The sequence below is a fragment of the Bubalus kerabau genome, chromosome 6 (assembly GCF_029407905.1).
Source record: "Bubalus kerabau isolate K-KA32 ecotype Philippines breed swamp buffalo chromosome 6, PCC_UOA_SB_1v2, whole genome shotgun sequence".
Classification (NCBI taxonomy): Eukaryota; Metazoa; Chordata; class Mammalia; order Artiodactyla; family Bovidae; genus Bubalus; species Bubalus kerabau.
This window is the reverse complement of record NC_073629.1, coordinates 93,453,211-93,472,786: the sequence shown is the minus strand read 5'-3', so window position 1 is coordinate 93,472,786 and position 19,576 is coordinate 93,453,211. Positions and strand designations below refer to the sequence as shown.

Genomic DNA, 19,576 nt, shown 5'->3' with positions numbered 1-19,576 from the left:
CCCACCTCGTAGTGTCCATACTGACCAACGGCCTTGCAGTTCTTGGTCAGTGTGTCCATCTCGTAGCCAGGGTGGCACTCGCATTTAAAGTAGCCCTTGTAATTGACACAGATCTGGCTGCAGGCATCTGGGTCCTCGCACTCATCGATGTCTGTGGGGAGGAGCAGAGGTCAGAACCAGCAGGAGGAGCTGCCTCTGCTTGAGGGGCTGGGGTGGGGGTGCTCACCGCCACAGGTCTTCTGGTCCAGGAGCTGGTAGCCTGCAGGGCACGTGCACTCAAAGCCAATCTTAAGGTCAGTGCAGATGTGGGAACAGCCGCCATTGTTGTGCAGACACTCGTTCAGGCCTAGAGAGGGACATGGGCTCCTGAGGGTCCAGGAATTGAGACTGGGGTGGGGGCGGGACATGGATGGGCCTGGAGTTGAAGCAGAGATTCAGGGCAGCCTCAGCCTCCCCCAGAGCCTCATCGAGCCACAGCCTCGTCAGCCAGGTGACTGGGCAAGAGGAGGCTCAGAGAGGGTCCTTGCTTAAGGCCAGACACACAGACAGGACAGGGTGGAACCAGAACTCGGGTCCTTTGCCTCCCAGGCCAGGACTCTGTCCATCACCAGCCTGGAGGCAGCCAGGCTGCCTAAGGTCTTTCCTTTCACAAACACGTTTCTTACGTCTCCTTCCTCATGACCTCAGTAAGCATGTGCCATGTCCAACCCTCAAGTACCTTAAGAATCCCCTGTGAAATGCCCTTGCTTAACCACCTCCAGTCTCGGGAAGCCCACTTCCCCCCGAGGCAGCTGGTGCCATGCAGGGTTGGCCAGAGTCCAATGGCTCCCTCAGAATTTCCTTAAAGCACTGATTCCTGGTCCCCTGGCTTTCAGGTGTCTTTCTTTGGATGCACTCTTTCTGTCCATGTCCCTCTCTGGATGGGGCCCAGAGCTAGTCTGCCACCCAGAGGGGTCTGAACTACTACAAGGGCTGCCCTGTACTGAGCCTGTGGTTATTTAAGACTGCCAGGCCTCTATCTCCATGGCACTGTTGCTAAGTCAGTTCTCTCCCACTGTGAACTATGGTGGACTTCCCCCCTCTCCTCTCCTCTCAGCACCTGTCCCTATTCCTACACTTGGTCACAAGTCTGGTCCCAAGATTACCGACTGCTGCAAGGGGTGAAGGGATCTGGTTCCCCCATCCTCCACTCCCTCACCACGTCTGGCAGGGTCCCAGTGGAGGTCAGAGAGGCCAGGACCAAGGCTCACCAAGTTCTCACAGCATCTTCTGGGCTTTAGAATCACAGAAGGTTAACTCTTCAAGCCAGGGGAAGGTGCCGTGCCACCCTCTGCCCATTAGACCCCTGCCCCGCCACTCCAGCCAAGCCAAGCAGAGCTGTGCCGAGCCAGCCAGGGCCATGCACACAGCCGGTCTGAGCTTCCCACCCCAGGCCATGCATAGCTGTGGGTGCCCCCCCACCCTCCAGCCTGAGCCATGCTGGGGGAATGTTCCCCTTTACCCCTGGGCCGCCTCCTGTTTCTCTGGGATGTTGGCAGAACTGAAAGAACAAGACCATGGCAACCCCATGACTGGTGGGCTAGGGGTGACTCGGCCAGGCCCAACACTGGAAGCCCCAGCCCCTCGGGGTGGGCTGAGCCACAGTAGCTCTGGGGTGGTCTCTGGAGGGCACCACCTCCGGGATCTTCCCGTCATTCCCAGCCCTCCCTGACCTCTCCCATAGCACACTGCATACTACGCCCTCAGCGCCATCCATTCACTTGTTCACCTGCTCACTCATGGCCTCAGTCACCATCACTCACTTCCTCCCCCTCCTTCTGCAGGAGCGGCAGTTCAACCACTGTATTTACTGAGCGCTGGGTGGAGCGGGAGGTGCCAGATGGCTCTGATGGGGGATGGGGAGAGTGCCACGTGACTTAGGCTTCCACAAAAGACAAGGCGCAGAGTCCTCCAGGGTTGAGGCGAGTCAGGGTCAGAGAACAGGTAGAGGGTCCCTCAGCCCTGGAGAGCCAGCATGGAGGCAGAAGAGGGGAGTCTGGGCCTTCCCAGTTTGATCTACCCTGGAGGTGAGTCTGCTGGGGCCTGCAGTGGGGGGAGGGAGGGAAAGTGGTCCAGAGAGGCCTGAGGAGCATTTGGGGTCCCCACAGAAGGATCCCCAGCACTAGCGCCCACCTGCATGCACACACCTACATGCTCACACACCAGCTCACATGCGCAGGCACATTCACACAGACATGGCAGCCACACAGAGACACACGATGCAACTCCCTTGCCTTCCTCCGAGAAGGAGTCATGGATACAGACACTGGTCTCTCACCAGCACAGAGACACAAACACATGCGTACATACGTCTCTTTGGAGTGTCATGCAAAAGACAAGAGAGAAGAGAGTTCAGCAGGTTAGTAGTCTCCGGTAGGGCGCCTAGGCTCCGATGTTCCTGCCGCCCTATCCTCTTTTCCATAACTTCCTTCTTCTGGGACTTTTCAGGGCAGAGCCTGGGGGGAGTCTGTCACCCGCAAGCTCAGACGAAGGCCGAGTGACCTTCTCCCAGCTTCTCTTCCTTCCTGAAATCAACTTCTTAATTTTCAAAAGGGGCAAAAGTGTTTTGTTTCAGGAAGCTCAAGGGAATGATCTGCTCTGAAGGCCCAGGAGGTGCTGGGTGGAAACGGGCCTGCCAGGAAGGCAGGGGAGGGAGGGTCTGGCCTAGGCTTTGTCCGCTCAGGGGTTCTCTGTCCAAGCCGCTGACCTCAGAAATGAATCTTCCTAGAGCCCACCCTGGGTCTCCCACAAGCTCTTGGGGATGTCCGCCCACCTGCAGTCCAGACTCTCCTGCTCCTTTTAGCTTGGAACCTGGCCTGACAGCTCTGGCCGTCAGGGCAGCTGCCTCCTTGTATTCCTTGCTTGTGTCCAGCCTGTGAGTCTGGTCTCCCAGAAAGTTCCTCAGGGCACAGGATGGTGCCACCCTCTGCTGTTGGGTCTGCCCTATCCTTACCCAGGCCTGGCCTGAGCCCAGTGACCTTCATCTGGGCCTCGTCTGGCCACCTGCTGGCTGTTCCCCGCCTCTAACACTGCAGGGTCCCCTGCTGGGGGGCTGGAAGGCCTCAGAGGCCAGGGCCCTGGCTAGGACAGCAGGGCAGAAACAATGAGAAAGAGAGAAAGTTCCCGAGTGAGCACACACTCAGAGGTCTGAATCTGAAACAACTGAAGAGAGGCTGTGTTTATGAGAGGAAGCAGAATTTCTGAGCATTCGGAAAGGAAAGGCCCTTAGATTTGCAGAAACACAGAACAAGAGGCCCCAAAGGCAAAGAGCCCCTTCTGAGACCACAGGACAGCACACGGGTCCAGAGAGAGGGTCAGAACAGCACATGTGCAGAGGGGTGGGTGAGGGCTGTGGTCTGAGGGCCAGGAGAGGGTGTGACGGGGCGGGGGTTAGTCCAGCAGCCGGACAGAGACAGGTACTGTACCACACTCTTTCAGAGGCTCATCCGACCAGTCCCGGCAGTCCCTCTGAGCATCACACACTTTCCTGCCGTCCACGCACTCGCCACTCTTACACTGAAATCTGCGGGGACCCTCACATGTTGACTCTGTCGGGCCGGACAAGAGAGTGGACAGCACCTGTGAGACCTTAGGTAGGGAGGGTTGGGGTGGGCTGGGCCCATGGGAGTTGAGGAGAGCTCCAGACTCAGCCCCCACCGGCCTCCAGATAGTGGCCCAGGATTGACAGCTGAATACAGGGTTGGTGGGAGCTCTGTTCATAGAAGGACAGGACCTCAGGGATAACCAGGATCATGGAGGTGGGCAGGGTGTGGGGGTCTACATCTGAACTACCAGCATTAGGGACTTTGGAGGGAAATGCAGCCCCTCTACAGACACCCTGGGGGCTGCAGGGACCATCTCCTGAGGGGGCCTATGCTCCAGGGGTCCTAAACTGGGGAGGCGACCTCACCACCCAATCCTTGATCCATTTCTCCAGATGACCAAGGGTTCAGGGTCCCTACTCCTGCAGGGTGATGACAGAGAGCCACCTGAGAATTAAGGGGGCTCCCTGGGGAGCAGGACTCTGCCTCTGCCCGGTCCAGGAACCAGTTAGTGACGCTGCTTGTGGGTGCAGATGTAGACAAAGGGTGGGGGCTGTATCTCCTGCAGTGCCTTCACATCCCTTCCCCCAGGCCTCTTTCAGCTTTTACAAAGTCCTTAAGGCTCCACTTCTAGTGCCATGCAGACCCGCACAGAGGGCGTCTGGGTGGTTTAGGGGCAAGTAATACTCTGGGGGAAGAGGCATCATAAGGACCAAGGGGTGGTGTCTCCTAACTCCACTCTCTCCAGGGAGCAAGGCGAAAGCTCAGGGGGTGCTGTCCCCTTGCCACTGACCACACTCACCCTGCAGGCAGCCAGTTTCGTCACTCCCGTCTGGACAGTCCTGCTCCTGGTTACAGCGCTTGATGGCAGGCACACAAGTCCCATCCCCACACTGGAACTCGTCTCCACGGCAGGTGCCCAGCGCTGCCAGGGGAGGGTAAGCGGAGAGGGTCAGTGCCCTCAGGTGCTGGGACAGCTCTCCTCCCCCACCTCCAGCCCCACCTCCACTCCACATCCACCCCCAGCAAGAAGAGAACCAGTGGCTGAGCTTGGGAGTCTTCGGAGGACACCTGGCCAAGGCACAAGATGGGGAGACTGAAGCTCAGAGAGGGGGAAGGCCTCACCCAGGGTCACACAGCACTCTGGCACGCAAAGCCAGGACTAAAACTCAGGTCTCCTGTTTCCCTCTCTACTGTCTCTCCCCAGGGCCACCCCTCTGGAACAGGCACGTAAACTTCTTTGGAATCTCAGTGCTCATTACTTAATGACCCCACCCTTTCAGCAAACCCTTCCTCAGTGCCCAGGATGTAGTGGTGGGGGGCACAGATTACTAAGAGCCTCCCCTTCCTCTAAGAGCTCAAGGGTGCAGAGCAGGGCTGAAGGGCAAAGGAGATCATTGTGTGGATGTGTTGTAAGACAAGGTGGCCAGGAACCTGCAGGAGCTCAGGGGAACCCAGCCCAGCAGGACCCATCAGAGGAATCTGGGAGAAGCCTTGAAGGATGAGCAGGCCCAGGAGGTAGGGAAGGGTCTGGTGGGGGCTCTTCTTTAGTGTACCAGGGTCTCTGGCATTGGAACCAGTGGGTGACTGCTTGGGCCAGGAAAGGCAGGGGTGGGCGGTATGACAGGGGCAGGGGCGCATCCCGGAGGGTCACAGGTACCTGTGAAGACCCTGAGCTCCACAGCTTAGCAGCCATGTGACCACACACACTTCACGTTTCCCCAGTTCTGTCACCCCCGTTAAACCAAGACTAGGGTCGGGGTAGGGCAAGAAGAGGCGGCCCCCTCCGCGGACGGCGGCGCACCCGCGGCCCTGGGCGATATGGGGGCGGGCGGGGGCTTACGGCAGTCGGCCTCGTCCGACTTGTCCTTGCAGTCGCGGTCACCGTCGCAGCGCCAGCCCAGGTGCACGCACTCGCCGCTGCGGCAGGCGAACTGGGCGGCGGCGGCACAGGTGGCCGGCGCGGGCGTGGCCCGGGGGCCCGCGCGGCCGCACAGCTCGGCCGCCTCGTCCGAGCGGTCCTCGCAGTCGAACTGGCGGTCACAGACCCAGCGCTCCGGGATGCAGGCGCCGCTGTCGCCGCTGCAGCGGAACTCGCGGGGCCCGCAGGCCGGGTCGGCGCAGCCGCGCTCGTCGCTGCCGTCGCCGCAGTCGTCGTCGCCGTCGCACACGAACACGGCGGCCAGGCACGAGCGGTTGCTGCACTGGAACTCGTGCGGGGCGCACACTGCGCGGGACAGAGACCCGGTCGGCCCGCCGGACCCTATCCCCGGCGCCCCGGGCCCGCCGGTCCCGCTCCAGGGGCCCTGATCCTCACCCACCGGCCTGAATGAGCCCTGCTGGGGGCCCCAAATGTGGACGGCAAAAGGGGCCTCCAATCGGAGTCAAACTAGGGTCATGCTGAACGACCCGGTGCAGCAGGCTCTCCTCCCTAGCCTCACTGGGAGCGGGAATTCCTGTCCTGCTGCCTGCAGGATGGTGGGACTGAGTCTCTAAAGCTGCAGAGTGTAACCTGTCTTGAAGGCCTCTCCCGATGTTCCCAGGAAATGATATGTAACATGACACCGACCCTTCCAGGAACAAGGCCTCGACCTACTTCCTTAAAACACAGCTCAGGGCCCTCCCCGCTCCCTGGTTTGCTTGCACTATCCCCTCTAAGTCCCTTGGCCTGGCATCCAAGGCCACTGGCATGGAGCTACTGCTGCACCCCATCACCTCACTCCACTCACACCCTGCTTCACATCACACACTAGACCATTTGTATACTTTCTCACTTCCCAGCCTTTGCCCAGGCTGTTTCATCTGCTGGGCACCCACCTCTTGTCTTTATCACAGTGATGAGTTCAAATCCTTCAAGGGTCCAAATTCTACCTCTTTCATAACACACTCATGTTCCCCTGCTCGGGAAGTCTCCACACACCTCCACTCTTCTTCCAGGTGCCCTGCACAGTCTGCTCAGGTGTCTGGGTGTCGTGTCCTCTGTCTGCCCCATGACCACAAACTGCAAAGGGGTGGGCTCTGAGATTGACCCACTTTTTCCTGAAGGTCCAGCACAGAGCTCCCTGCAGTAAGTGCGTGTGGTGTAGATGGAGGCTGGACCAGCCCAGGTGTGAGGAATAATTTAGGGATTCACAATCATTATGGGCACAGGTCACTGGCCCTGCCTCGGGCCCTGGGCTTCCCCTCCCTGGTGGGCTGCTCTGAGCTCAGAGGCTGGGAGAGCCTTAGAGACCAGTAGCCCCACTACCAGTTTACAGATGGGGAAACTGAGGCCCAGGGAGAGGAGCAACATGCCCAGGGTCGCACAGTCAGTCCGTGGTGACAAGGGGTCCAGAACTCAGGTTTGGGGCTCTTACTTCCTACTCTGACTCCTCTGGGCTTTCCAGTTTTCTTTCCACCCTGGAGTTCAGGCTGTTTCTAGAGTATCAACCTGGCTTCCTCCCTCCTTCATTCTTTATACAGAGGCCAAGAAGAGGCTGGAGCCCCAGGCCAGGCATGGATACAGAGGCTGCATATGCAGGCATGCTAAGTCACTTCAGTCGTGTTCGACTCTTTGTGACCCAACAGACTGTAGCCCCCCAGGCTCCTGTGTCCATGGGATTCTCCAGGCAAGAATACTGGAGTGGGTTGCCATGCCCTCCTTCTGGGGATCTTCCCCATTCAGGGATCAAACTCTCATCTTTTATGTCTTCTTCATTGGCAGAAGCACCACCTCTAGCACCACCTGGGAAGCCCGGTAATTTGGTGGTGGCAGCACCCCATCTTTCCACGTGGGGGCGCCAAGAGTCTGTTTTTACTTTCTGTTGGAAAACTGTCCTTTTTCATTGTTAGTGAACATAAAATAGAAGGATGCCTTCAGTTTCACAATGTAGGCAGCTCATGTCATGTGTTGCTGATGGCTCTATCAAGTTTCTGACAGATGAATTTTTTCCCCTTCTGGGCTTTTGGGATGCTGGGGCCTTGGTAGGAAATGCACACCCTACTCTGTGATGTCTGCCCCTCAAGATTAAGCTAATGCCTAGATTAGCCCTCCTCCTCCCTGTCTGGACAGGGAGGAGGACTCACTACGATCAGAGTTCTAGGAGGAAGAGCTGCTTCATCGTGAGCTTGCTCCAAGGTTTCGAAGCTGACAGCACCTTTAAGATCTACATCATCAGGCCTGTGTTCAGGGACCCCTCCCAGCATTCATGAATGGAAGAAGCTTTGAGGGATGAGAGAAGGGAAAATTCTTTTTCCTTTGCCTTGGTGATTGGGAGCTGAAGCAGAGAAGCCCAATAGGACCTTTGAACATGACTATTTTCTATAATTAACAGGGAACAGCCCTGCCACAACATGCCATGCTGCTGCTGCTAAGTCGCTTCAGTCGTGTCCGACTCTGTGCGACCCCATGGACTACAGCCTACCAAGCTTCTCCGTCCATGGGATTCTCCAGGCAAGAACACTGGAGTGGGTTGCCACTTCCTTCTCCAATGCATGAAAGTGGAAAGTGAAAGTGAAGTCGCTCAGTCGTGTCTCTTAGCGACCCCATGGACTGCAGTCTACCAGGCTCCTCCATCCATGGGATTTTCTGGGCAACAGTACTGGAGTGGGGTGCCATTGCCTTCTCCCACAACATGCCATAGTTAGAGCTATTCCCACACCTGGAAATAGTGGCTGATAGCCTTGATGACTGCAGAAACATCTGATTTTCAGGAGGTATGGAGGGGAGAGGAGTCTCACTGGCCAGTGAGGCCCCGCAGAATTATCACAACTGCAGAAATGAGGCAGTGTACCACTGGGGCTTTGCAACTGCTGGTCCCAGCCAGGATCTGCCCCATACCCAGACGCTTCCAGCTTCAGAGATATCCAAATTCCAGAGACTTACATTCTTAGAGTGCTGTGACCTAGAAGCCCCCAGAGGAGGCAGCACTTACCCCGGGCCAGGAAGGATGGGTAAGATACAAAGACAGAAGCTGGCAGAGTGAGCAGGGTGGGAGACAGTGGTGGACAAGTCCTTGGCAAAAGCCCCCGAGCGATCGCCCGGATCTCTGCCCAGCCTCACAGCCCAGTTCCAACAGCCAGTCTGTCTCCCCCATTCATCATGAGCTCCCAGAGAGAGGCCTATAGGATTCACCTTGTCCCTTCCAGAGCCTGGCACACAGTAGGTGCCCATTGCATATGAGACATGCCCGGCCAGGCCGCCTTCCCCACTGGTCCAGGCCCTGCTGGCCTGCCCCCGGGAAGGAGATAATCCTGTGTTTGAAGCCCACTGATGTGGAACTGCCCCAGCGACCACTTCCATCTGTCCCTATAGAAGCCTGCTGAGAATGTCTTCCTGCCCCGTGACATTGGTGCTCAGATCTGAGATTTCAGCAACAGTCCTCAGGAATCTGTTCCCTTCCCCCCAACACTGCTGTGTTCTCACCTAGGCCACCACCATCTCTCACTATGGCCCCCACTCTGGTCTCCTGCCCCTGCTCAGAGATCAGTGTAGACTTATGGAATGGATGAGCAGATGTCAGGCATGGTTAAAACACGCATGGACTTTGCTGTCCGGACCTGAAGTTGAATCCCACTCAGTCCCATCACTTAGCCGTGGGCATTTTTCCTCGCTTGTCTGAGCCTCAGTTTCCTCACCCACAAATGGGGATGATAATGGCTGCTCGTGAGGTGGTTGTGAGGATGAAAAAGAATGTCTCTTCAAAGTGCCCGGCCGTTACTAGTGTCCTGACCGTTCCCCTTTCCTCTCCACCTCTCAAGCCCCCTGAAGAATCTGGCCCTCCTTCCCCACAAGTGGCCACTGCTGCCCAAGGCTGCCTGACCATGACCCTGGGGACCAGACCCTGGACTCACACGTGGCACATCCAGCCTCATCCGCTCCACTCTCGCAGTCCTTCTCCCCATCACAGCGCCACGAGGCCGGCACACACTTGTGGCTGGTGGGTCCGCAGCTCAGCTTCTCTGCAGGACACACCTGCTTGGCTTTGGAGAGAGACACAAATGCATAGCTTAGCCAAGGGGGACATAGGGCATGGTGCCAGTGAGCCCTACTGCCTGACTCCAGCCACATGGCCTGAAGCCCTGGGAATCCACCAGGGCCTTCCTGTCTCAGTTTCTTCATCTGAGAAGTTCCTCTGCCCCTAAGACGTTTTTATTCACGTATTTGTTTTTGGCTGGGCTGGGTCTTTGTTGCTGTGTGCGGGCTTTCTCTGGTTGTGGTGAGCAGGAGCTCCTCTCCAGTTGTGGTGTGCTAGTTTCTCATGGCAGTGGCTTTTCTTGCTGTGGAGCATGGGCTCTAGGGGTGCGTGGGCTTCAGTATTTGTGGCATGAGGGCTCAGTCATTGTGGTTCTCAGGCTCTACAGCATGGGCTCCATAGTTGCAGCACATGGGTTTAGTTGCTCTGCAGCAGGGAGAATCTTCCTGGACCAGGACTTGAGCCTGTGTCCCCTGCATTGCAAGGTGGATTCTTAACCACTGAACCACCAGGAAAGTCCTACCCCTAAGACTTTCTGAATCCTACAGTTGACCCTGTCACTGCCCTGCCTAACATCCTCTCATGGCCCCCTGGTCCCTGGCCCTCAAGACCCTCTTCAGTTGAGCCAACCCCTCCATCTGCCTCACCGGCCTAACCTCCCACCCTTCCAAGCCTTTCCTTTAGGCTCCAGCAATATGGAGCCACCATGCCCTGCATGCTCCTCTGCCATTTCCAGCTGTGTGCCCTTGGGCAAGATACGCCCTGTTTGGGTCTCAGTTTGCCTTCCAGATCAGTGACTCTGTGATCCGAACGTGCAGATGGGAAGGGCTCGCCACGGCCCCAAGAGCTCCCTCCAAGCCTGCCTCCCCCGTTAATGTGCCGAGCCCGCTGCTGAGAGCAGTCGCTGTGTGCCAGGGCCCAGCGGGACCACACAGCTATAATTACTGCAGCCGCAATCAGAGACTGACTCAATCAGGGGCCCGAAGCTCCAGGGCTGATTCTCAATTTGGAAGAAAGAATGAGAACCCTGATCCAGCCTGGGGATGGCTCCCATCCTGAGCATCCCAGGACGACCCACGTGACAGACCCAGCCAAGGCAGAGACATCTCAGACCTCCGTGCTGGCTTCCTCACCCTGCCTTCCAGGGTGTACACGGGCCGAACCCAGTGGTCTCTAGGATGTGCCAGGCACAGTGCTAGACGCTTCCATAGTACTCCAGCAAGGCATAGGTTACTCTGGGGCCTCCAGCACGAAGGTCGAGGGCATGGGCTCTGGAGCTTGGTGGCCTGGGTTCAGCTCAGTCACTTGTTGGCCATCTACCGTGGCCATCAATCCTTATCTCTGTGCCCATAAAGTGGGCATAATACTATTCCCAGTCCCACTGGACTGTTACAACAACTACATTAAAGTCTGTAAAGCAATTAGAATGCCCAGCCAGTGCTCACTCATGATACCTACTATCATTCGCCACTCGTAGCGGCTTATCTATTCCCTCAGTGAGTATCCTGCTGTGTACCAGACATGGCACCCAGCGCCGGGTCCTACTCACAAAGTCGTGAAGACCCAGGGGAGGGTGCAGTCAGCTGTGTCTCATGCCAGAGGCTGAGAACAGTCCGTGGCACCCTGGAGGCAGTGGGTTCCTGGTACCTTACCCTCAGTTCTTCTCTCTAATCTCAGACCAGTTTCCCCAACCTCTTAGTTCCATAGCTGGGATGAAAGCCCACAAGAGATGGAGAGAAGGACACAGACAAGATGAGTTGGGGGCAGGTGTCTGAGTCAAGACCCCAAGATGCTACTACACCATGGGAAAGGAGTACCCTGGACCTCTCAACTGTGGACCCCAAAGTTATCCCTAGGAATATATTTCATAAATATAAGGCAACCTGTTGGGAATACAGGATTCATGGGATTCATTTTACAGAAATTTCCCTTTACAAATACTGTCGGGCAGAGCCCTGAAAGCACTGACACTCAAAGACCCTTTACACAGGCTTCCTTGGGGAGGTGGTACAGGTGGTGAGGGGCCTGGGAGTCAGGGGAGGGGCCCAGAGCACCTCCATCACCCACACACTGCAGGAACTGAGAAAGTACTTCCTGCTCTGGGCCCAGAAGAACACGAGGGGGCTGCAGCGACCAGCATGTCCCAGATAAGGGGTGGGCTGGTGGGTGGTGGGTGCAGGTTCTTGGATCCTAGCTCACACTAGACTGAATCCAGGCTTCCAGGGCAGAGCCCAGGCATCTTAGCAACTCCACCCACCCCTGCTTGCCCTGGTGATTCTCAGGCACCCTATTTGAGAACTCCTGGGTTACCATTCTGCAAATCCAAAAGATACAGGAGATTTCATGTCTTTTAAATCCGCTTCCAGAAAAGTGTTAGAGGAGGCGCTGTGTGTCTGCAAGCCCCTGACACAGAGGGGACAGAGGGATGAGGCAGCATCTGTGCGCCAGGCCTCAGGAAACAGATGCTCATAGGGAGTTGTTAGGGAGCTGTGGTTACCGAGTACCTACTGTGGGGCAGGCTACTTTATGCCGAGTTGATATTTTCCCATGTCATCCTGACCCTCTCCCTGCTACATAAGCAGGTCCTGCAGGCTGTGAGTGGAAACTCCAGAGGCACCAAAGATGATGCTAGGGGCACCCCTAGAACAGAGCAGGACACTGGTCCTGATGGTAAGCACTCCATTTTACAGATGAGGAAACCAAAGCTCAGAGAGACCCAGACCAAAGCTCAGAGTAACCGGCCCCAAATGCACAGCAGTGAGTCAGAGTCTACAGTCCTTTGACTAAACCCTGCCCTTTCCATCAAACCCCTCACTCTCCTGTGGGTAGGGTAGTGGCACAATCATTGTTGTTCAGTTGCTCAGTCGTGTCCAACTCTTTATGACACCATGGACTGCAGCATGCCAGGCTTCCCTGTCCTTCACCATCTCTTGGAGTTTGTTCAAACTTATGTCCATTAAGTCAGTGATGCCATCCAACCATCTCATCTTCTGTCATCCCCTTCTCCTCCTGCCTTCAATCTTTCCCAGCATCAGGGTCTTTTCCAATGAGTCAGCTCTTCACATCAGGTGGCCAAAGTATTGAAGCTTCAGCTTCAGCATCAGTCCTTCCAATGAATATTCAGGGTTGATTTCCCTTAGGATTGATTGACTGGTTTGATCTCATCGCAACCCAAGGGACTCTCAAGAGTCTTCTCCAGGACCACAGGTCAAAGCATCAATTCTTCAGCATTCAGCCTTTTTTATGGTTCAACTCTCACATCCATACATGACATATGGCCCAGAACCAACCCCAAACTCTCTGCTCAAAAGTCCAGGTGATTGAAACGGCCCTTGACCCATCTGTACCATCTCCGGGGGCCTGGTTCTGCATACCCCAGTGCAGCAGGCAGCTGCTTGAACTTTGAATGAATATTTATACAGTTAATTGCATAACCTTTCAGCAAGGACAATGATTAAACAATCCGTCTGCTTCCTTTCTTTATAATTAATAAGACATTTGCTGTGTCCCTAAATAGACAGCTCTAATTACAGGCTCTTGAGGATTCAGCAGTGCCTGACACCAGCCCTCCTACCCTCAAAGAGCCGAGGTACCTTCTTGGAATGTGGGGGACACAAGAGGCCTTGGAAGTCACACTGAGGAGCACTGGCTGGAGTGACAGGAGACAGAGGTCAAGAGAGGGGAAGCGACCTGCCCGGGGTACTGGACCCTGGGCATGACAACCCTGTCTCTCCTGGAACCTCGCTGTCTCTGTTGTGATGCAGCTCTTTCCCAAGGCAGGACACGGACCTCGCCCTCTGGGATCCTGGGTCAGACCGCTCACTACTCAGCCCCGGAAGCTGCTCTGGGGAGTGTTGACGCACAGCATCTCCTCAAGTGTGTGTGCTCAGTCGTGTCTAACTCTTTGAGACCCCATGGACTGTAACCCACCAGGCTCCTCTGTCCATGGGACTCTCCAGGCAAGAATACCAGACTGGATAGCCATTTCCTTCTCTAGGAGAATCTTCCTGACCCAGGGATCTGTGTCACTTGTGTCTCCTGAATTGCCAGGGAGGTTAATTACCACTGCACGATCTCTTCATGAAGTGAAGGCTATTATCACCTTCATTTTACAGATGGGGAGAGTGAAGCCCAGAGAGCATAAGTCGTTTGCGCGAAGTCTTGTGAAGAGCAGAGCTGCACGTCTTCCCCAGGTCCCTCAAACCCCAAACACTGTTAACTTATGGCACTTCACACTGCACAGGGGGGAAGTAGGCCCCGATGGTCTCCTGGTGACCCTGGAGAGGGTCACTGCAGGGAGGATGCTCACTGGGCCTTGGCTTAGGCAAGTCTGCAAGATGGGAGGTGGCTGTCTAATGCCCACTTTCAGGATAACTGAAGCTAGAGGCCCCAGGCAGCATAGCGCGGGAGATAGAGCATGGGTTTGGAGTCAGACAGAGTATGGGTTTGGACTCCACATCAAATTTACTAACATGAAGGTCCTTCAACAAGTCACTTAGCCTCTCTGCACCCTGGCTCCCCTCACCTGCACATGGGGTTACATCATCTCCCAGAGCTGGTGGGTGTTTATATGAAGAAACATGGAAATCCCTATATAGAACCCAGAGCAAACTTGGAACTCAGCAGTTGCCCTTGTTTTATTTCATGAAATGCAAAGGGCTGGGAGGGCCCAGGTCTCACCCCTGGGGATAGACATCACAGCTTATTAGAGTCCAGAGGGCCCTCCATGATGCAGCCCCCACCATTGACCTGAACCCTTCTCCTTCTCTCTCCATCTCTTTCCCTCTCCCGCTCTCTCTCTCTCAGAAACAGATGCCCAGGGAATGCCTCTGGCTTGCTGTCCAAGTATCTCCAGGTTCTCAGGGGCAGGAATGAGGAGCCCCACTTCCTCAGACATCAGGAATCCTCTAAGTCACCAAGGGCCTGCCACTGTACTCCAGAGTGACCGCAGGCATTTAAAGATTCCCAGAGAATCTTGTCTTAGAAATCCAAATCCAACCATCCTTTATCTAATTCAGAAGCTCACAAATTAATAAAGAGGGAAATGTCTGTTGACTGAAGGAAGGAAAGTGCCTGACGGCTTCTTATTGAGCAAGCACATCAGCAGTGCAGGTCACGGGAGGCACAGGGCCAACAGCTTCCACTTAGGGACTGCTAGCTCCCAGAGGCCAGGGGCTCATGCAGTGGTGACTATGGGGTCCAGCTGCTGCCCCAGGAAGCATGGCATGGACGTCCCACTGTGCAGAAGGGGGCAGTCACACCAAGCTCCTTCTCACAGGGTCAGCTGGGTGGGCCCCTGACTTGCTGGATAAGCTCAGAAAATCTCTGATAGGAAGGTGTGCTTGGTTAATCAGTGAAGTCCCTGTTCCAGATGGGAAGGCTCTAACATGCATGATTAAAACCTCATTTTCCATAAGCAGCACCCAGAATTGTAACTCACTCACCTTGAACCAGCTTCCCTACCCCCATGCCGCATACCTCCCAACAGATGCCTGAAGGTGGGTCACAAACATCCCCAATCAAGGGAGCTATAATTAGAGCTGAAATGCTACTTTCATTAGGCAAATGTCCGGGCGTTCCTGCTGTGACTCCTGGCTCAATGTGACAGCCACAGAATCCAGAACCAGAAGGAAAGAGATCTGGGAGGAACCCCAGCCAGTGAGATGCAGATTATATAGAGGGGAACACAGGAATGGGAACCTGCTCCCAAATCCCTCCCTACTCCACGCAAAGCATCTTCACTTAGACTTCGAAGATTTTAAATCGGGGAGAGGGCCTAACGTCAAAACATGATGATAAAAATCACACTGCCATTTCCTCCATCATCGACACTGTGAGTGCATTTTTTTTCATTTGGTCCTCACCACCCATGTAAGATAGGTACCATTGCCCCATTTTGCAGATGAATGAACTAAGGCTCAGGGAGATTGGGCAACTTGCCTGCAGTCTCACAGGTTAAAGGACTTGAACCCGAGTATATCAGACATCAAACCCACTACATTTGACTACTGCCTATAATCTTTCTTTGCAGGTGGGGAGGGGGATCTATCCTAAAAGCTGGCACAGTCCCCAGGAACCTGGTAGGCTGTGGAGGTTGCTATCACAACCCCAACTAAATGGGCAGTGAATTGGCTGCTGGGTTCTCACTTGGTCAGGAGGCTATGAGCAAGCCTGTTACCAGGTACTGCTGCCCCCAATTCTGCCTGGCCCTCCAGGTCCCACACTGGCTGACCTCCTCCAGGCAGCCCTCCCCACACACACGCCTTCCCACCTGTGACCAGTGTAACTGCACAGAAAGTGGGATCCTGGCCTTGTGCCCAGCTGGGTACAGGCGAGGGAGAAAAGGGCCTCAGACTCTTATGAGTCCAGGAATCTTAGAATCATGGTCTCTGGAACTCTGGAATGTTAGAGACTAGAGCTCAGAGGGGGCAGGAGAGCATGCAGGACTCACCCTGCATCACTGGGAGGGCCCCCCGACTCCCAGGATGCAGAGAAGAGAGCTGGGCGCCCCGACTCCCCTGGTGGCAGCTCCCACACAGCACTCTGTCAAGTCCCAGAGAGACTTCAGAGCCTGCCTTTTGTCATGGAAGGCAGACCAGCCACGAACAACCTGTGTGTCTTAGAAGCAGGGCCTTCAGCATCTCTAGGCTTCCAGTTACTCAACTACCTGATAACTGTGCTTTACAGCTGAGCCCGAAGCAGGCCTGGAGAGGCAGGAGGTGTGAGGCCAGAGACCCCCTACCCCCACCAGCCTAGCCCAGCACAGCCCAGAAGATGGGAAGGCAGCAAGTGCTAGGAGGGGCAAGAGGAGGGAAGACAGAAACACAGGCAGGATGAAGAAGGCGGGCAAGGGGGAAGGGGAGGAGGGGACAGGCAGAGAAGGGAGGCAGCCCAAGTGCAGGGCTGGGCAGGAGGGAGATGGAAAGAAGCACCACTGCAAACAGACAGAGATGTGGGGAGGAGCGGGAGCATAGTTCTTCGGCAGCAGGACAGACCCCAGTACTGACTGTGATGACGCTCCCTTCCCCTCCATCCCCAGTGTCCAGGGTAACTGCAGGCACGGGGTCTGGATGGCTGAGCTGGCTGGCTGCCAAGGCGGTCACAGCTCCCCTCCCCAAACACGCACTCCGGGCTGCACACGGCTCTGCCCTATGTTAGCTGGGCCGCCTTGGGCAAGCAGCTGAACCTGTCCCAGCCTCAGTTTCTTTCTCTCTAAACAGATCCAGCCCTCGCCCAAGCTGGCCCTGAGGAGGAGTCACAAGTGGGCGTGGCTGGGCTTTGTTCCCCCGGAAGCACGGGACAAAGCACTGGGCTGCCCTCCCCCACCATCCAGCACCTCCAGGACTGCATGGGGTGCAGGGGCTGCTGGGTGGAGTCAGCAAAGGGTAGGGCCTGCGGTGTGGCTGGGGAGGCGAGGCAGCTGTGCAAGGAAACGAGGGAGTCCCTTGTCTTGGGCGGGGGGTGGCTCCTGCTCTCCCTTTTTCTCTCCCGTTCCCTGTTTCGCATGCGGAGACTGGTAGCTCTGTTGCTAGGAGACAAAGAAACCCAGTTATCACCAGCCACAGCCCTAGATAGGACGCTGGCCTCCGCTGTTCCCACCTCTGCCTCTGGGGTGACTGTGACCCCTAAGGAAGATCCGGGGACTGCGACTAGCAGGTCCCCGCCAGCCCCACGGCCCTCCACGTGCTGTCCCTCTCCTGGCCTTTTGTCTCAGGCTCATTCTGCTGGAGCTCTGCCTCTGGGACCACTGGGTCCTTCCCCGCCCCCTTCTCATCTCCTTTTTAATTTAACAAATGTCACAGAATGACCTGCCCAGTGTACGTTTGCTTTGAGGATTAGGGCCTGCAAAAGAAATCACAGAGAGACAAAGGCTGAGTGCGGGAGGCGGGCCTTGGGCTTGGCTTCAGCCTTCATCTTGCCCCTGTTGCCTGTTGCCATCCGGGCCGGGCTCCTAGGCTCAGTCCGCCCAGAGCAGAGGACAGAGTTAGGGCCTTGAAGACCCCAGCTAGGTGGCCTTGGGCAAGTCACTTGACCTCTCTGAGCCTCAGCTTCCACCTCTGCAGAAATCGGAACGTGACAGTACCTGTCTCATGAGGCCACCCTGGGAATAAGATGAATGAAAGCAGACAGCGCTTTGCAGATAGTGATGCTAGACAAGTACCGACTGCCATTAGTAGTATTAGAATTATGATTGGAATACTCAAAAAAAATACTAGTGGGGAAAACTGAGGGGAGGCCTGGAGCATGTGTGCTGGTTGCTTCTCACCATCAGGGTTCAGAGGGGCTGCTTTTAGCTCCTGGAACTCTAAGAGCAGGGCCCAACCTGCCAGAGGGCTGGGAAGAAAGCCCAGACACAGGTCACCGGACACCAGCGACTAGAAGCACCGGAGCTCGTGAGTGTTCAGCACAAAGTGCCTATTGGGCTGTGGGAGACAGATCACCTCACCTGAGCCTGCAGCTTCCCCACCAGGAAGACCTGGCAAGGAAACTGAGCCCCAGAGCCAGGACCCACCACAGCCCAGGGGCAGGACTCACTGCACGTGGCCTCCGACTCGTCAGAGCCGTCTGGACAGTCCTCCTCGCCATCACACTTCCACCGCTCTCGGATGCAGTGGCCGTTGTTACAGGTGAAGTCGCTGTCTGCACAGGTCTTCTTGGCTGTGGGGCAAGAAGAAGAGCATGAGGGGCCTGGCGGGCACAGGAGGCTTGTCCAGGACATACAGTCAGGTGGCTACAGGGTGACCAGAACGTCCTCCGTCTGCAAACTGGACCACGTGACCTCCCACAGCTCCAGGAGAGAAAGACTTATTCATTCCACACCAGGAGGAGACAGGCAGTCCCTGGCCCTGCTCTCCAGGTTCAACAAGGGTGACAGCAACCAACTACCAAGGGACTGCCTCTTCCCATCACACCTCTTTCTTCCCCCCAAGTCCAGTTTCACTGTCACAGCCTCTAGGAACCTTCCCAGATCACACACAGTGGTTGCCTTGGCCCCTTCAGCCAGTTCTCCATTCCTTTACCTGCCTTTCCTCCTCCCTCCGGCCAGACTGAAGTCAAGGCCTCTTCTGCAAGCACCAGGGAGCTTATTATTTATGATAATAAATCACAAAAGTAAGTGATCTTCTCGTGGCAAGACTAATGAGGTACGTTTTGTTCACAGTGAGGGAAAGAGACTCTAGACATCCAAATCAGTCTCTGTCCTGAAGGCCTTTACAGCCTGGAGGGGAGGCCGCCACACTGCAGGCTGGAATCCCAGCTCTGCCTCTTTCTATCTGTGTGACCTTGGGAATGTTACTGGACCTCTGAGCCTCTGTTTTCTTATCTATGTAATGGGGAGAAAGAAACAAAGGGCTCCGAGGAGAAGTAGCAAGAAGTTGTAATGTATGAAGATCAGGCAACAGAGACCCTGGTACACAGCAGATGCTCAGTAAGCAGCAGCTATTGCTGTTTTTATGGTTTAAGTCTTAATTAGAAGCAAAGGAAGTGGGGTGTTGTATACCCTCACGGGGAATATACGTAACAGGCTGGGCTCTCACAGCTGGGAGCAGAACTGGGACCAACTCAGGGACCAGCATGGTTTGCTTTTCTCCCTGTCCCTCCACTGGCCCGATGCTCCTCCAGTGTGGCTATTACATCAGATTCGACACAGGACCCAACTCAGGGTAATTTCAGTGGAGGCTATTGAACCCAAGGGAAACACAGCTGCTGCTCCCACACCTGCAGGCCAGGCTCCAGCTCTTTCCAGGAAGCGCATTCCCAGCGACCAGCCTTGGGTTATGTAAATCCTCCCACAGGCCCTCTGGCCTCCTCTGGAGCCACAGGACTGCTCCCTCCACCTGAACAGCCCAACAAGGATTTGAGGACGGACACTAGGGCTCCTGAATCCATTTCATTTATGCCTTCCTTTTCAATGAAATCTTTGCAGTGCATCTGCATTCTAGGCTGAGCTTTCACACTTTCCTTAGAAGAACGTCTCTGCCTTTGCAGGGTGGGAAGAAACCAGAGGAATCAGTCTACCTACAGATGGGGGCCTGAGGCCTA

General features: G+C 55.7%; 1 protein-coding gene across 7 annotated transcripts in view; it reads right to left on the bottom strand.

Annotated features, from left to right (window-relative positions):
* Positions 1 to 19,576, bottom strand: part of LRP8 (LDL receptor related protein 8) — a 77,216-nt gene that overhangs the window by 23,480 nt on the left and 34,160 nt on the right. For 2 of the 7 annotated variants that reach the window (XM_055585834.1, XM_055585837.1), the window contains exons 3-9: positions 18,071 to 18,193; positions 9,414 to 9,542; positions 5,425 to 5,808; positions 4,384 to 4,506; positions 3,465 to 3,587; positions 227 to 346; positions 26 to 151 (exon numbers count right to left, since the gene is read on the bottom strand). In XM_055585834.1, the coding sequence (XP_055441809.1) occupies positions 26 to 151; positions 227 to 346; positions 3,465 to 3,587; positions 4,384 to 4,506; positions 5,425 to 5,808; positions 9,414 to 9,542; positions 18,071 to 18,193 (1,128 nt within the window). The remainder of the gene's footprint in view (positions 1 to 25; positions 152 to 226; positions 347 to 3,464; positions 3,588 to 4,383; positions 4,507 to 5,424; positions 5,809 to 9,413; positions 9,543 to 18,070; positions 18,194 to 19,576) is intronic. The other 5 variants (XM_055585836.1, XM_055585838.1, XM_055585840.1 and 2 more) reach the window with 3 other exon arrangements.